General features: G+C 50.5%; 1 protein-coding gene across 1 annotated transcript in view; it reads right to left on the minus strand.

The window, feature by feature from the left end:
- The window catches only part of ACSS1 (acyl-CoA synthetase short chain family member 1), a 59,881-nt gene that overhangs the window by 18,272 nt on the left and 23,153 nt on the right, over positions 1–18,456 (minus strand). Inside the window, exons 3-7 of the mRNA XM_032419331.1 lie at positions 14,759–14,958; positions 8,062–8,237; positions 7,525–7,677; positions 3,809–3,956; positions 2,704–2,841 (exon numbers count right to left, since the gene is read on the minus strand). Of these exons, the coding sequence (XP_032275222.1) occupies positions 2,704–2,841; positions 3,809–3,956; positions 7,525–7,677; positions 8,062–8,237; positions 14,759–14,958 (815 nt within the window). The remainder of the gene's footprint in view (positions 1–2,703; positions 2,842–3,808; positions 3,957–7,524; positions 7,678–8,061; positions 8,238–14,758; positions 14,959–18,456) is intronic.

Below are 18,456 nucleotides of genomic sequence, written 5' to 3' on the forward strand. Positions count from 1 at the left end.
CTGGTCACGTGGGTGCTGGGTGTTGTGTGCACTGACCCTGCGCTCACCCACACCCACGAGGAGGTAAGAAGCTACCATGGGATACACTGAGAAACTGCCCACAGCCCGGATCTCCAACCACAGGGGCAAGACTCCCGGACCACACCCACAGCAACCCCCACTCGAGGGTAAATCAACTTCTCAAACACAGAGCAGAGCCGTATGGAAACCTGCATGCTGCTGAGTTAAAATACACACTAGGAGGATAGCACAGTGTGATCATGGTCACATTAAAGCAGACATCTTAGAATCACGCTGCGTCTCTCACAGGAACGTAACCATGCAGACAGCCTCAGAAGGGACACAAGCAGCAGGGTCACCTGGAGCAGTGCTCACGGAGGACGTCAGCTTGCATGACCATGTCGTGGTTTTTTTCCCCAACAGGAGGAGAGCTAGGTGTCACTTGTGAAATTAAAAGTTAAAAAAAAATGTAATGGAAATCTTGGGGTTAAAGTCCTGAGGAAGCTGGATTCTGCTGACTGGCAGGATTAAATCAAGTCAATGCACCCCCAGCCTGGTGCGCTGCGAGGGCTAATCCAGCCGTCTGGACGCAGCCTGAGCAGCCGGGACCGCAGTGGGGGACAGCACCACCTGGGCCCTGGCGAGCACGCAGCTTACCGGTCCATGCTTCCCCCATGCGAGGAGACGCCTGGTGCTACCTGCCTGCTGGCACTGCTTATTGACAAGCAGGTCCCAGGGAAAGCCCTGTAGGACTCTGCTGTCGGTGCTGGTTACACGGCAGGAATGTGCCCACAAGACCAGTAAAATACACAGAGCCCGGAGAAGGCTCCGTGTGTGCTCCCTGGTGCAGAGCCTGGTCCAGGAGAGGAAGCGGGTCTGGTCACTTATGGAGTGAGGACCCCAGAAGCCTGTCTGGCCGAGGGGATGCCTGGCTAAGGCAGCTCTGAGTTAGGACGTGCTCCCCCACTCTAATGCAGTGGCTGGGCACCTCCTTCTAAAGCACTCAGAGCATATGCCTTGTCACTGGGGTCCCTGTGAGTCTTCCTTAGCAGCTGAATCCCTTGAACGCATCTGGAAAATCAAACCTCCCATCACCACTAAGCTGACCTAACTCCTGAGCCCACTTAGGTGGTCTGCAGATGGCACCTGGAGGATCTGAGCTTCTGTGGCCCTCCACTTGCCCTCGGTCCCCAAGCCCTGCCTGGCCCAGAGTGCAGGAGCGCCTCACGGCCCCTGCGCTGGAGGGCAGGTCTTCTCCAACCACGTGGCTCCCTTCAGGACATGCTGGCTTCACCCTCCACAGCTGAAACATGCCAAGAGAGGCATCTCAGACTTACCACCACCTAGAAAGGAGCCAAAACTCTTTCTGCTGACCCCATCTGGAAAATTCAAAGTACTTGGTCATCCAGACACCAAATGACCCCACGCATAAGGCAGGTCCTGAGCAGGGAGGAGCTGGGCACATAAGAACACGTCTCCCAGGCAAGGACACAGGTCGTCCTAGGCGGGAAGCAGCACTGCTAGGTAGCATCTGCCCTGGAGATGCTAGCATCCGGGTACTGAGCCCTCAGCGCAGCATCTGGGCCTTCTGCTCCTGGGCCTGCCACTCAGCTTCACAGTGAGCAGTCAACCCTCACTCACCCTCACTGACCCACACCAGGGTGCTGAGGACACAGATGGCTGTGACTTTGGGGAGCCCACCACCCAGTGAAACAGTCAGCATGAGAACAGATATCCCAGAATAGAATACAGAGCTGTCTGAGAGCAGAGAGCCTGAGATCCAGAGCTGCCAGGGAACTCTACGGGAGAAGGTGCACAGAGAAGGGCCTTAAAGAAGGATGGAATCCTCAGAGGTGGGGAGGGGCAGCAAGGCATCACAGGCAAGGGGAACAGAGTGAACCAGGGCCTAGGACCCATAACAGCGCTGCACAAGTACGTCACTGATGAGTGACATGCACATCTGAGCTCTCTTCCCCATGGTCTGAGCTCTCTTCCCCATGGACACATTTGGCAGCAAGCCACATCCCTGGTGGTACCTGCCCCACATGCTTCCGCTGTGAGAAACCACCAAGCAGATCCAAGTATTCACCCAAGGAGCACAGAGGGCTTCCCCGCCCTTGTTTTCCCCACTGACATGTATAGGGGCAGAAATGAAATGAATCAGAAAAAGGAGACAGAAAGGGCATGGGTACCTTCCACCCGACCCGTATCACCTGAACTAAGCCCACATCACCTTTCCAAAGTGCTTTCATATGACTTGGCAACATCTATCAAAATCGTAAGTGGAGATAATCTTTGATCTTGCAACCCTCTGCCTTGGAAATATCTACAGCAAGAACAGCACACAAGCACAGTGTGTTTATCACAGTCTTTGGGGCTCATTGGCACCCAGCAGAGGGGGGCACCTTCGTGAACCACGGTCAACTCCCCCCGCACCGCAATCCCATGCAGCCACTAAAGAAGGGCTCAAGCCACTTTACCAGGTTTTCATAATAAAGATGAAGCACAGAACTCAGGCACAGAAATGTATGGAATGTTGTGCCCCAGAACATGATCAGCCGGGGCCTCCAGGAAGCTGCTTACGGGCAGGGACATCTGCTTCCTATTCAGCCTGGCACTGTTTGAATTCACTACAGACACAGCTTTCAGGACTAAAACCATCCTGAAGCCTGCACTGGCTCTGCCCCATGGCGGGCCACTCACCTGACCCCAGGGTCCTCAGGGAAGAGCGGTCATACTTCTTCACCCAGGAGTCGCCGTATTTCAACAGCAGCCGGACAGCCGTCGGGGCCCCATAGAACTGACTGATCTTTAACCTCTGCACCGTCTCCCAGTATCGACCTACAGAAGGGCCCAAGTTCGGTGTCAGCCTGAGCCCATCAGACATTATCTAACTTATTTAGAAATCAGTCAACAGTTACTGTACACTGGATACATGCAAACACCTGTGTTCACAGAAATGGAATCCCAACACCCATCGATGGGACGGGAAGGGGGCAATCACCTCCCCGCACACCCCACATCCAGGGCTGGTGCATCTGGCAACAGCCTTCACCTGGCTCTGGACGGCTGCATTCACGTGGCGTATCCCAGAGGATACAGCAAGGATCGGTTCAAAGGGATATCACTGAATTTTAAAAATACCCCGTGTCGCACTAACATAGAACTTCTGTTCAGTCACACTTAAATGATCTCTAAGGGGGTGACCGGTGCTTCCCCTGGGACAGTGGCGGCTGCCAGTGAGGGAGCCCTTGGGAGCAGGGCAATTTTCCAGCACGCACCCACCTGGTTCCCCACAAACCCCCACAAATTGCCACGATGGCTCTACACACGGAGTGAGCAGAGCTTCGAGGGCTGAAGGGCCGTGCCTGAGATCACACCTAAGATGCCCTACGCATTCTTCCTAGAGTGCATCTAGCCCTTCAGGAGGCTGGAGAGGAGCAGGGGAGGTGACAAGAAGTTCCACATCCATCACGGTTAGCGCCGGAGGTTTGGCAAGAGCCTCCTGGCAGAGCCACCACCATTCGGCTGCATTACAACAAGGCACCCAGTTTGCTAGGGGGAAAGGAACGCTGGAGTGGGTTGTCCTGAGATGGCTTCCAGTGACAAATCTATTGCTTATCTGATCCTACTGCAGACACCGCCCCTGGCCCCCACCCACCTGGCAGGGGAAGGCTCGGCAGCTACACCACAGGACCACAAGGACCACAGCCAGCCCAGAGCAAGGGCCTCTACTCCACCCTCCTGTGAACCTCTCCTCCTCCTCAAGCTCCCTCCTGGAGACCCTATATGCGTCCCCAGTCCTCACCAGCATCGGGGTAAGCTGGGGTGCTCTCAAAAAGGACGCTGGTTGCTCCATTGCACAGGGGTCCGTACACCACATAGCTGTGTCCTGTGATCCAGCCGATGTCGGCCACACAGCCAAAGACGTCACCTGGCCGGTAGTCAAACACAAGCTGCAGAAACAGAAGAGGTGGGGCGCCTGGGTGGCTCAGTCGTTAAGCGTCTGCCTTGGGCTCAGGTCATGGTCCCAGGGTCCTGGGATCGAGCCCCACATCGGGCTCCCCGCTCAGCAGGAAGCCTGCTTCTCTCTCTCCCACTCCCCCTGATTGTGTTCCCTCTCTCGCTGTGTCTCTATCAAATAAATAAATAAAATCTTTAAAAAAAAAAAAAAAAGAAAAAAGAAACAGAAGAGGCCGTCAGGAGCCTGTCACCCCACGTTCCCACAGGTCACTAACAGTGTTCTGTAAATGCAAAACACAGCTGCTCCTAAGGCCACCAAGAGCAGGAAGAACAAGAGCATTGCTGGGGCTCTGTGCGGCTACGGCAGTGACAAGACAGAGTTACTGCTACACACAAGGCGTGGGCTCTCACAGGTGACAGTGCAAGAAGCCGGACCCCAGGCTTGTACCGTGTGCGCCCCAACCAGCTAAAGCTGGTCTGTGTGCTGGAGCTCGCGCGAGGGCCTGCCTGCTAGGGGGCTTTCTGCTGGGGGTGTGTCAGGGCCCCCAGGAGCTGGAGACACCCCACGTCTGATGCAGGTGGGGGCCACATGTGCACCCAGAGGTCAAACCTCATCTAGTTGTATGTCTAAAATAAGGGCACCCTTCTGCATTAAGTCATACCACAATCTTTTTAGATCCTTTAAAAATTGCACAGAAATGAAAGCCAAAAAGACCAAGAAACGTCTCACGCATCATCAGCTTCCACAAGCCTCAGCAGAAAAACATAGGTCAGGACATGTGTCTCCTGCATTCTCACCACAGGGTCCAACCTGAGCCTGACCTGCCTCTGGATCCAAATGCCCCTTTGCAGGAAACACAGAGGATGGAGGGGAAAACTGCCAAGTGCCACAAGGAAGTGTAAGGAAATGGAAGGGACGGAGGAGAACCAACAGGTTAAAACAGGTTTAAAAGACATGTCAAAGAAACATCAGTGGGCAAGAGTAAGCTACGGGATCAAGGGATGCATGCTGGGTGGGACAAAGCTAGAAGAGGGGAAACGCGGGACAGCGACACTATCAAAGTCAGGATACAGGGAGGGGCTGTGGTCGGACAGGCAGGAAGGGCTTCTCTGACCCAAGTGGGGTTCGCCTTTTAATAATTCATCAAGCCACACACTTGATTTGGGTGCTTTTCTGGATCCTACTCTGTATTCTGTTTTTCAATAAGAAGATTTTCTTTTAAATCTTTGGGTGAATGGCCCAGTTTCTTGCTGCCCCAGATGAACGCTGAGACTCTTCAGAAGTCTGCACATAGCACAGTGGTCTGGAGACAGCCAGGGCCCTGTGAAGCTGTGACCCAATGGAGAGGGAGGACTCTTTCAAGGAGGACTGCACTTTTGCTGCACTGGAGAATCAGGACGCTGACACCCGAGGTCCCACAGCATTCCGGGACTGAAAGGATTTTTAGTACAACTTTGGACCCAAACTGCTAACGCTTCAATGGGGCTGCAGATTTCTCTCCCTGAAGTTCTGGGAACGGGAGCAAGTGCGGGGGTCCAGCCATGCTCCAAAGGGCCCAGGAGGCAGCCAGCACCCTGAGCCCACTGCACACCTCCAAAATCTGCTCACACCCCAGTCATCCCTTCTGAGCCAACTGTCCTTTTCCCTGAAGAGCCCACGGTCCTAATGTCCTCTACATGGGTGCATGCTTTCATCTACAGAAGGCTGGAAGCTTCTATTCCTAATGCTTCAAAAAAAAAAAAAAAAAATCTCTTATTGAAGAAAAATTCAAAAGATACCTACACCCTGACTTCTTTTGCTCATGTAGACTGGGTCCTGGTAACACTTTGAAAACACAAAAAAGAATCTCTCACCACATTTACAGCTTCCCTAATGTTAGCTTTATTGTAAACTGGTGAAAACAATTTGAGCCACTCTGTGAAGTTCTTGGTATTTGGTCTTAGTAGTTATATTTTCCAAAGTATTTTTATTTACATGATGTGTCAATCTTTGCAACACCCCCACCGAGAGCTGAGGAAGAGTGGGGTTTTCCAGAGGAGAACACTGAGGTCAAGAAAGGTTCTGCAGCATGCTCAAGGTCACCCAGCAAGCAGCAGACAACTGTTTTAATATGGATTTGGGCTCAAGTAATACCTTGTCTGCTCAGCCTGGTTCTGTACCACATCCGTCTTGCTGGCTCACTTTCAACATTGTTAGTCCTGGGTGTGTGGCTGCCAGTGGGACCGGCACATTACCACTCAGAGACTGCATCCTGTGCGGCGTGCATGCCTGCTACCCGCCTCCCAGCACCTGCTGCTCGCCACACTCGTGTCATGAGATTCGCCACCCGTGTGACCAAGCCGGCTCTGGACTTCGCGGGGACTGGGAGGCTCTCTCCAGCCCCTGGGGAGGAATGTGGTCAGCACAGAGGAAGGGGGCCAAGGCAGGAAAGACACCACCGCCCAGGACCAATGTCCAAGCCCTTCTTGGATGAGCCTGGGCTTGCTGGTCACCTGGCCAGCCACTTCCCTTTGCTGCCGGTACCAGCGAGAGCAGAGTTTCACCTGTTACAACAGTCAGGTCCATAAACACTATCTTGAAACCAAATCCTACCTGGGAAGTGTCAACCATTCCTCAAGTGACCAGGGATGCCAATTAAACCACAACCCCCCCCAACCCACCCACATTCAAATAAGTCCTGATTTTTAAGTGCATTTATTAAAATAAAAACATGCCATACCATCTGCTTCATAGGCCCTAAAGGGTGGTCCACTGTAATACAATTTCCATATACCGAACTTAGGTTTCCTTAGAAAAGTAAATCTTTGGGGCACCTGGGTGGCTCAGTCGTTAAGCGTCTGCCTTCAGCTCGGGTCATGATCCCAGGGTCCTGGGATCGAGCCCCACATCAGGCTCCCTGCTCTGCGGGAAGCCTGCTTCTCCCTCTCCCACTCCCCCTGCTTGTGTTCCCTCTCTCGCTGTGTCTCTCTCTGTCAAATAAATAAAATCTTAAAAAAAAAAAAGAAAGAAAAGTAAATCTTTTTCTAATTTTACTTTTAAAATGTGGCCCCAGTGAGCAGAGCCCACAATACCTTTAGGGGCATTTGAAAATGTTTTACTTTCTTTTAACACCAAGGGAAAAAAAAAAAAGATCTATTAAGTAGAAGTAGACATTTTAATATGTAAGGCCTAAGCACCTGGGCCCCTGAGCATCAGAACGCAGCTGTGCCAGGGAGCACGTCGGACCTGGGGAGAACCTGACTCCTCCAGAGCAAACAGATGGCATGGATGCAGGGGCAAAGGGGCTAAAGGCCAGCAGTGAGCCTCAGATTAGAGACCCGGACTCTCCCGACGAACACAGAAACTCGGCCCCCACACCCACCCACTCCCGGAGTCAGTGCCACAACTCACAGCACCCCGCCCCTGAACGCACTGGGAGAAACATCAGCCCCTCACGCATACGGGCACTAGGTTACAGCAGGAGTTCTAGCCCTACTCCGGCTCTGCGGGCCCCCTGCCCAGAGCCCGGCCACGGAGGCATGGCACCTCACACCCTTAGCCGCGCCCACCGAGGCACATACCCTGTGTGTCAGGGCGGCATAGAGCAGGTAGCCCGCCTGGGTGTGGACCAGTCCCTTGGGGGTCCCAGTGCTCCCCGAAGTGTACAGCAAGAAGAGCATGTCCTCGCTGCCCATGCTCTCTGGGGCGCACACAGGGTCTTCCTTGGCCATTTCCTGTAAGGGGGAAGACATAAACAGCCCCATCCAGGGCAGTTACCCTCTGCCTCCATTCACCCTTCCTGAGAACACCTCTCACCCAACGGCTACAGGACTTAGCAGACTGGGTCCAGTTCGCCTTCTCTACCCTACCCTAGTTCCACTCCAGATGCAGAGAGAACAAAAAAAAAAAATCATTTCTGTTACACTAAGTGTTTCAGTATGTTTATGGTATTTGAGTTCCATCTTCCCAACCACGATATAAGTCCATCAGATACCACGGGGGAACTGTGAGCACCTCCAGGGGACCCAGGTTGAGAACCACAGTCTGACAAGGCTCAGTCCCAGTTAACCCAATAACTACCCCTCTTTCTCCAACTGTACAAAGTGAGGCAAACGCACCTGCTCGAGGGGGATGTCCCGATGCCCCATGTGGACCTTGTTGTCCGTCCTGTGAGCCACCAGGACGTGCTGGATGGTCGGACAGTGCTTCACGGCTTCATCCACGATCTTCTTCAGCTCCACCATGCGCCCTCCCCGGAGTCCTTGGTTGAAGGTGATGACAACCTTGCACTTGGCTAATGGAGACAAACAGAGATTTCTGGTCAGTTTCCTTCCCACACTGACCCTCACGGCCCAGGCTGACAGCCACACAGTCCAGGCCTGAACGTGGGATTGACAAAGTCTGTTCTTAGCAACAGAGTCCACAAAATGTGGGGGCTCTGCCTGCTTTGCAATCTTTGTGCTCAGTGCAGAAGTGCCAGACCTTTTCTCAGCCCTGAAGGGGAGACTTCCACCAGTCCCTGCCACCTGCCCTGGGAGCTTTCCCAGGTGAGAGGCCATCACACCGTCCTCAGCCACAGCCACCGTGGTGGCAAAGCAACACCAAGATGCAGAGACCAAGAAAGCTGGGCAGCCGGAGATCAAGCCCCAACGTGTCCTGTGTGGCCCCTGCCCTGTCCAGGCTCAAGAAGCTTCACTGCCCCAAAAACAGAGGACACACCCCCAGTGGGTGCCAGAAGCTACAGGCCCCCACCCTTGTCTTTAGCAGCTGGCCCTCCAGGCTCCATACCTGCTCCTCAACAACCTGGCTAGGCTCAACCAAGCCCAGGGCAATGCTGGGAAGACCCAAGCTTCCACAGCAGACTGAGAGTGAGGCCCTGAGCAGGGAACTGGATACAGACACAAACTGGGCCTCAGAATCATAGGCAAAGGAATGAGCCCCCACATCGTGCCCCAACCTGGGATGACCCAGAGGAATCAAGGCTGCAGTGGGCTATTCTCTTAACTGGCCCCTAAGGAAGAGCCCAGAACAAATACCCAGTTGTAGTACTGACCGGCAGGATCCCACACATCCTCAGACCTTTTATCACTCTACACCAAGGACTTCTTCCAAAGCCACAGGCAGAAGTGCTAAGGGATTGCCCCAACCCTAGCAGCCCTCCACCAATGACTCAAGGGTTGAAGTATAAATACCCCAACTCCCTCACCGCCCAGAGGCCAATCCCTATATGGGACTGAGTTCCAGGCATCCGCTGTGGAAGCTGGTCTAGTGGATTCCTCTTCCCAGCCCCACTCCCCAGCACCCTACAGCAGTTCCCAGGATCACCTCCCAAATGAACTGGCTACCCCTGAACTTTCATCTCAGGGTCTACTTCTGTGAGAGCCCTGACAGAGGCACCCATCTCCTTCAGCTCTGCAGTCTGAAAAGTGCCTTCTAGCAACACACTCATTCTTTCTTCATCCCAAGGGCCCTAGAGATGGCATGACCTTGAGAGCCATCTAAGAATTCTCTCAGCCCTTGGCTGGGTCACCCTAGGGTCAGAGAGGTACTCTAAAGGGCTTGAGGCACCCAGGGCAGTGTCATCCAACTCTGCACACCAGGGGACCCCAGCTGCCCACTCTTTGTTCCTCAGCCCTGGCCATCGGTCACCCTGGGGAAACGAAATCAGTTGAGTGGAGTCTGTCAGAGACCACCCTGGCCTACATCCCAGGTGCTGGGATTGGTCCAGGTAAACTCCCTGTGGGGCAGGAAGGGAGATGATCCAGCAGGTAGAAAGAGCCTGGCTTCAAGGGGATGAGAGACAAAGAAAGCTCAGGACACCACCCCCGGCCCTGGGGGAAAGCAGTGGCCCCAGTCCATACCCGGTGTTCGAACTCCTTTATGTGGATTATAGCCGTCCACAACCTCCCATGGCACATGCCTTGCTCCTGGCTCTCATTTGTCCGAGTCTTCCCACCCAAGCAGTTCTCTAGGGCAGGAACCTGCATGCACATGCCCAGTCCCTAGGAGGTGCTTGGAGAGCATGTCTCACTCTGTGGCTCCCCCCATAGCTGGGTGGACGGGTACAGGGTATGTGCACAACATTGGGGCACAGGCCAGATCATCATGACACTTTACTGGGAAGCTTTGATTTTACCTCCCTGGTTTTTGAGCAGGTATTAGCATCTGTCTTCATTTTTTATTGTTCCCATAGCCAATTACCACAAACGTAGTGGTTCAGAAAACCCATATTTTAGCTCACAGTTCTCTAGTCCAGGTGAGCATGGTAGGGTTCTTTTCTTGAAGTCTCATGCCCAAAATCAAGGTAGGAGGGAGCAGAGCTCTTATCTGGAGGATCTGGAGGAGAGTCTGCTTCTGGGCTATTCACGGTGTTGGCAGAACTCAGCTCCATATAACTTCAGGACTGAGGACCCCATTTCCCCATTTCCCTTGCTGTCAGCCAAGGGTCGTTCTCAGCCTTTCGAGCCACCTACAATGTCCCCTGGCTTGTGACCTCCTTTATCATCAAAGCCAGCCAACACAGATCAAGTCCTTCTCATACTGTGACCTCCCATTCTGCATATGTCCTCTGCCTCCAGCCAGAGAAAGTTCTCTGCTTTCCAGGACTTATGTGATTACATTGGGCCCACCTGGATAATCTCCCCATTGTAATGCTCATCCCATTTGCCAAGCCCTTTTGATGTGTAAAGTAACATATTACCAGGTTTTGGGGATTAGGGTGTGGACATCTGTGGGGGCCATTATTTGCCCCCCACCCACAGTCTCTCAGAATCACTCTCCTGCCCTCCACCCTCCCCACCATACTACCCTCTCCCTCCACTCCTCACACAGCCTAAAGCAAGAGGGAAGGTAAAAGGAAGAGCAGTGGTCAGAGCCTGGAGGCCAGGCCAGGGTACAGAAATTCTAGAATAGAACATATTGACTGAGGTGGCCGCCTAGCTCATGATGAGACCCTGGTGGCCATGCTCACAATCCCACCCTCTCCCTCCCAGTGATGGATTAAAGAGAGTTGCAAATTCTTTCACCTGGTCTCATACTACTTCTCAAGGAGAAACAGGGTCTTGGTGTCCCCCCTCCACCTTGAATTCGGAATGGCCAGACTGGCTGGACGAATGGAGTACGGTAAAAATGATGCTATGTGTATTCTTGACCTGGCCTTTAGGGCAAACTGGCACTTCCTACTTCCATCTTCTTGGAACCATGAGCCACCATGTAACAAGTCTGACTGCCTGAGGTTGCCCGAGCTGGTTATGCAAACAGGCCACATGAAAGAGATGCTTCACAGCCCCCAACCATGCAAGCCAACCCAGCTTGTATCCCAGATATCATGGAGTAGATAAGCCCATGATAGCCCACTAAGATAACCCACTAAGCCCATCTGATCCCTGCCCCCACAGAATCATGAAATATAATAATAAAATTTATTGTTTTAAGCACTAAGTTTATGAGCAGTTTGTTATAAAGCAATAAATAACCAAAACACCCCCCTCACTGACCAAAGAGGATGCAAACACCTGTCCCAACAGAGTCTTGCCCATGGAAACTGACACCTGAATAGCTGGACGTGGAGGTTATAGGTGTTGGGTAAGAACCTCTTAATAGCAAAGTTTTAGAGAAAATTATAGCAGTTTCCTCTGCTGAGGGCCTCAGAGCTGACCTGGCCCCTGCCCTTCTGTGGCCTTGTTATTTAGGATTCCTGAAGTTCTGGGACCTACTCCAGCACCCACCTACTAAATCTCCAGGGCTTTTGCTTATTTTAAAGAACCTTAACAGAAACAGAAACTTGGCAACCATGACCATATCATCAAGAGAGGAAAGGAGCAACCTAGTGTAATGTTTTTTTTGTTTTTTTTTAAAGATTTTATTTATTTATTTGAGGGAGAGAGACAGAGATAGTGAGAGTTAGCAAGTGAGAGCAGGAGCAGGGAGGAGAGGGAGAAGCAGGCCCCCCGCTGAGCAGGGAGCCTGATGCAGGGCTTGATCCCAGGACCCTGAGATCATGACCTGAGCCGAAGGCAGACACTTAGCCGACTGAGCCACCCAGGCACTCCAGCCGAGTATAATGTTAAAAATATGAACTCTGATGGCAGAATGTCTGGGTTCAAATCCTGGCTCTGTCACTAACCAGCAATGTGACCTTAGGCAAGTCATTTAACCTCTCAGTTTCCTCATCTTTCCTCATCTTCAAAAACAGTAGCCTCCCAACAAAGAAAAGCCCAGGACAAGATGGTATCACTGGTGAATTCTAGCAAACATTCAAAGACAAATTAATATCAATCTTCCTCAAACTTTGCCCAAATACTATAGAGGAGGAAACACTTTCTAACTAATTATATGTGGCCAGCATTACCCTGATACCAAAGCCAGACAAACACATCACAGGAAAAATAACAAAACTGCAGACCAATACCCTTTATGAATACTGATGCAAAAATCCTCAACAAAATGCTAACAAACTATATCCAGCAGCATATTAACAGGATTACAAATCATGACCAAGTGGGATTTATTCCTGGAATCCAGGAGTGGTTTGACACATGAAAATCAAAGACAAATATACAGATCATTGGAACAGAATACAGAACTCAGAAATAAGCCCTCACATAGATGGCAAATTAGTTTCGACAAAGTGCCAAGGCCCTTCAATGAGGGGGAAAAAAAGTCTCTTCAACAAATGGTGCTGGTAGCACTGGATAACCCCAGCAAAAGAATGAAGTTGAACCTCACACCATATACAAAAATTAACTCAAAATGGATCAAAGACCTAAACGTAAAAGCAAAGACTATAAAACTCTTAGAAGAAAACATAGAGGCAAATCTTCATGACACTGGAGTTGGCAATGGATTCTTAAATACTACACCAAAACCACAAGCAACAGAAGACAAAATGGATGACCCAGACTTCATCACGATTAAAAACTTTTGTGCATCAAAGGACACTATTGAGAGAGTGAAAAGACACTCCACAGAATGGGAGAAAATAATTGCAAATGATAAATCTAATAAAGGTCTAGCCTCCAGAACATAGAGATAACTCTTACAACTCCACCAACAAAAAGACCAACAACCAATTAAAAAATGGATAAAGGGCTTATACAGACATTTCTCCAAAGAAGACACACACACAGAGAAGCACACAAAAAGATGCTCAATGATGTTAGTCATTAGAAGGGCAAATCAAACCCACAATGAAATACCACTTCATACCCACTAGGATGGCTATAATTTTTTTTAAGTGAAATAACAAGTGTTGATGAGGATTCAGAGAAATTGGGACCCTCAAACATTGCTGGCGGGAATGTAAAACAGAGCGGCAACTTTGGAAAACAGCCTGCAGTTCCTCACTAAGTTCAATATAGATTTACCACGTGTGCCGGCAATGCCATGCTGAGGTATATGCACGAGAAATTGAAAGCAGGTGTTCTCGTGAACATTCAGAGCAACGCTATTCAAAACAGCCAAGAAGCGTTAACAAGTCAAATGTCCATCAACAGACAGACAAAACATGGTATACCCGCACAGTAAAATTTTTATTTATAGAAAATGAAATGAAGCAATGATACATGCTACAACATGGATGAACCTTAAAAACACTGTGAAGTGGTCAAAGAAGTCATATACAAAAGGCCACATATCTTATGGATTCATTTTTATGAAATATCCAGAAGAGGCAAATCATTGACACAGAAAGCAGATTAGTGGTTGCCAGACGCTGGGTGGAGAGGGCAATAGGGAGCACCTGCTGAATGGGTATGTGATGTCCATTTGGGTGATGACAAAGGTCTGGAATAGACAGTGATGATGGTTGCACAACACTGTGAATGTGCTTAATGCCACTGAACTGTACACTTTAAGATGGTCATAATAGTAATAAAAAATGGGGGAAGGGAGAAATAGTGAGAGTATTATCACCTATCATATTTATGAAGACTAGCTTATTAAATTAAAGGAGATGACTTTTGCAAAGTGCTTAGAACAGTGCCTGGCACATAGTAGGTGCTACATGGTTTAGAGAGAGAAGGAGAAATGAGTGACAGCACCAACCCTTGAAAGTGGAGAGAGAGACATACAAAGGGAGTGGGAAGGCTTCTCAGCCCTTCCTAAAGAAGGTGGTCAGCCAGGGTCTGAGAACTCTGCTCTTTAGCTCTGTTCATTACACAAAGGCAAGTCTTTGGTGAGACACAAAGAACTCCCAGTGGCCCCCATAAGCATCTTTCTTGGTGAGCCAGCTCAGGGGACTCTCTAGGATCTCACTGAGTACGTGTCAGACCTCGAAGACATGGGGTCATTATCTAGACACTCGGCCCTCCCACACCAGAAAAAGGAGGGAGTCAATATTGTTCTGGACACTGTTCAGGAGACTCTGACCTATCTGCAGACAGAAATCCTTAAAGATGCACCACAAGCCCCCACACCTTCCTCATGTTGGAAGGCTTCTAGCTGTTGACCTGTGAGACATTCCCTATACATCCCCAGCCTCATCTCACCCTACAGGTTTCTTCCCTCCACCACAGCCATGCCAGCCCCCTCCAAGCCCTCACACGTGCTGTGCTCCTCCCACCAAGCAGCTGGGACCTACGCTGTTCCCTCCACCTGGAATACTTCTTTCCTTCTTCACCTGGTTAATCCAATGCCATCAGATCTCAGCTCACAGAACAAATGCTCATTCAGTCATGTCCTTGTCCCTGGTGGTATCTGTCATTTGTCTCTGTGATTTTTATTAATGTCTGTCTCCATTCCAAGTCCCTGATGGCCAGGCCCCAAGGAACAAAGGCCAGGGGCCTCCAGGTTTCTCCCTCCCTCCCACATGCTCACCATCATTGATCCTCCCAGCCAAGGACTCCGCACTGAAGCCAGCAAAGACAACGGTGTGGACGGCTCCAATCCTGGCACAGGCCAGCATTGCAGCCACAGCCAGTGGGGAAACAGGCATGTAGATGGCCACCCGGTCCCCTCGTCGGATGCCATGTCTCTTCAGCGTGTTGGCCAGGCGGCACGTGGTCTCCAGCAGTTCCCTAAAGTACAAGGAAGAGAAGGCCATCAGAGATGGGGGAGGGCCAAAACACAGAGTTTTTGGGGTGGCATAATTCTGCAAACAGCAAGTGCTGTATACCCAGCCAGGGACCAGAAGAGAGTAGGTACTCAAGTGCTTGTTGCACTGCAAATTCTTTTCCAGAAAATAATGTTTTCATCGTAGGCTGGTACTAACAGAGATTCATGGCCACGTAACTGTGGTAAAATGGCTGTCCTTGTGTCCATTTACAGCAGAGCTTCTCAGACAGCACAGGTGTCCAAAGCCTAAATCGTGATATCCCTGAGACTTCTGGAAATGTCCGTCCTCAAAGGTGATCTCCTAAGACCTTATTGGGGAAAGTAAGGCCTCAGTTTTCTGAATCAACACAGCCCAGTGACACCAAGCAAGGCTCTAGCCCAGAGACCCCCGCTCATGCAACAGATTCCCAACTCTGTGTAGCCACAGTAAGTGGGAGGGAAGGCTGGCCGCAGGATGACCCCCCCACCCTGCAGCCCCGAGGCAGGGAGGGCAGGCACTGAGAGCACCCCGTTCTTCTGCGTGCAAGGCACTTAATGCGCGTCGCGCATTAAAGACCCAGGGGCAGCCAGGCCCCCACCCCCTCCCCCCTCTCCTGTCCACGTGACTCTCCTTCCACTCCAGGACTAATCACGAGGTTCCGCCTGCCAATCAGAATGCAGCATCTCCCTGGAGAAGCGGACTGGTTTAAGGATTGGCATGTGACCCAATCCAGCCCAATCAGAGTCAATGACCATCAACTCCGGAAACTCCGGAGTACTCCCTGTAGGCGCCCACTTGTCTGGAGTGGAGCAGGAAGTAGAGAAAAGCAACCTGGGGAACTTGACGTTCCATTCCGTGTTGTTCCAACAGCTGGTCCAGCTGACCCTGGGCTGTGCAAATAGCCAATCATTTTACCATTTTTGCTGTGACTTGATTTTAATTTGTTATTTAATCACAGAACTAACACGGAAAGACAGAATAAAGGGCAGCCAACCAACCAAACCACACCTGCGCTCTGCATCGCTCCAACAGGTCTGAGTGGGGCAGCGCCGACTTCTGCAGGCCCTGCCAGCCAGAGACCAGACCTCCTAGCTCTGCAAGAACCCCTTACAAACGTGTGTGCCTACTTCCCCTCTGTTCAAAGGGTCGTCAAGGAAAGGGCTCTGAAGAAAGGCCAAGCTCAGCAAGAGGCCGCCTAGAAACACCAGGGGAATGAAAATGAACACTCCCCATTTCAGGCAGAGACTTCAAGGAGGCCTTTGTTTCTTCCCAAAGCCATCCAGCAAGAAGACCTGATGAGAACCAGATCATAATTCCTTCGCCTCGCGACCAGTGACTCATGCCCAGGCTGGCTCTGGCATGCCTCTTCTGCAGGATTTCATCTCCTCCTTAAAGCTTTCAGGAGGACAAAGACATCATTCAGTGGTGCCCCACCCATCCCTTGCCTAAGTTTATGATGAAAGAAAGAGCATTTCCCAACAGTCCCCAACACCAAACTCCCCAGAATCCAGAACCTATAAACATCCATACTAATCCAGGGAAGGAGGCTGGGACAGCCTGTGACTATTGAAGAGGCAGCTATGATCAGCGATGCAGGAGAGTAAACTCAAGTCCAGTGGAGGCACCATTTTTATAGCTAAGGATTTAAGCCCCTGGGCAGTGCTCAGGGATGTGCAGGCTTGAATGTGTGTTATATATCAATGGTGATGAAATTCTGTAGACCAAAGGCAGCAGTTAGAAGTCAAGAAACAAATGTGAACTGTCTAGACAGAGCAGCCTGGGTTAGTTTTCTATAGTAGCTGCATTAAGCATGGCAGCTTACCTTTCTCAACTGCCATGTGATCATCTGAGAAACAGCAGGTGCCATGCACCTTGTGTACCTGTCACAAATGTTAGTGAGAAGCATCACCCATCCAGGACCCTGCCAAACATTCAGAAGGTATTATCTTTCCCATCAGATCTCTTTGTCATCATTTTCTAAAATTCTAAAAATCTGAATTCTAAAAATCATTTCTAAAATCGCATAATGGGTGAATTCCTAAGATGTTAAAAATTCCATCCAGACACTGTGGGGATGAGATGTGCAGATCACAGCTCTGACTAGAGAGATGAAGGCACATGCATGAGAGTGTGAAGGGCATTTATCACCTCAGCTTGGTGCTACAGTCTCTGAGGGCAGCAGGTAGAACTTTCTGGACAGGTTGGCTGTGGTGAGAAGGAGCAAGGGAGCAGCGGCAGGAGTCGCCCCCCTATTGCAGGACAGTTGAGCTATGGCCCTGGAGGAGGGTCTGGAGACCAAGCTGAGGCAGCCCGTGGGTTCCCTGGAGGATCCAGAGGCATCAACATGGGCTGCATCTGGAGCTGCGTCCAGTGGGTCCCAGATTCTTGCTGCTACATCCAGAGGAGCGGTTTCTGATAAAGAATTTGATCTGGGTAAATCTCCAAGCACATTCCTCTTCTTATCCACTCTACCAAGGCCATAAACCTCAAAATCAAAGGGCTCCTTGAAGGTCCGATGGTACAGTCTCCCTTGGGGTCCAGAAGTCTTGTTGCCACATTCTTGCCCACAGTGGTCCAGCCTCTGCTTAAGTATCATACTGCTGGCAGTCACACCTCACAGGGCTCTCTCTTGCTTTGTCATTTTAGTAGAGAAACAGTCATCCTAAAATTGGACCAAGTTCTGCAGCTATACAAATTCCACACATTGGTCCTAGCTCAGCTCTTTAAAGCTGAATAAATGTCACTCAATGACAGCTCTTCAAATTTCTCAATACCCTCCCATACCCCAGGAAGCCTTTCTTCTCCCAGTTCTGTCGTCCAGCCATCCATGACCCCACTTACTCTCTATAGATATACCTCCAGGTTACCAAATGGACCCCCACGTTCTCATGGTTTCTGTCTAGAGCAGAATGTGGGTACTGACCCGGCGTGGGAACGCCGAATCTGGGGCGCCTGGGTGGCTCAGTCGTTAAGCGTCTGCCTTCGGCTCAGGTCATGATCCCAGAATTCTGGGATCGAGCCCCGCATCGGGCTCCCTGCTCCGCGGGAGGCCTGCTTCTCCTTCTCCCACTCCCCCTGCTTGTGTTCCCTCTCTCACTATCTCTCTCTCTGTCAAATAAATAAAATCTTTAAAAAAAAAAAAAAATAAAATAAAATAAAAAAAAAAAGAATGTGGGTACTGAGACCCTTGACCTCAACTCTACATTTAATAATGTAAATTAAGAACATGTTGATTTCCTCCACACTTTTGCCATTGGAAAATACGGTCAGCAAACCTAGGTCTTCAAATCATTGAAAAATAAACATATTCGAGTGATCCTATCACTCCACATATTCAGAAACTGCTCAAAAGCATGTTGTTGGATATTTGTCACTTCTCAAAGACTCCCACAAACTGAAATGCTACTATTTCTGTATCAAAAAGATAATGCTGCCACTCGGAGGCTGGTGCTTTGGGCTGTCACTGCAGGAAATACTGGCT

The sequence above is a fragment of the Phoca vitulina genome, unplaced genomic scaffold, assembly GCF_004348235.1.
Source record: "Phoca vitulina isolate PV1807 unplaced genomic scaffold, GSC_HSeal_1.0 scaffold22, whole genome shotgun sequence".
NCBI classification, from domain to species: domain Eukaryota; kingdom Metazoa; phylum Chordata; class Mammalia; order Carnivora; family Phocidae; genus Phoca; species Phoca vitulina.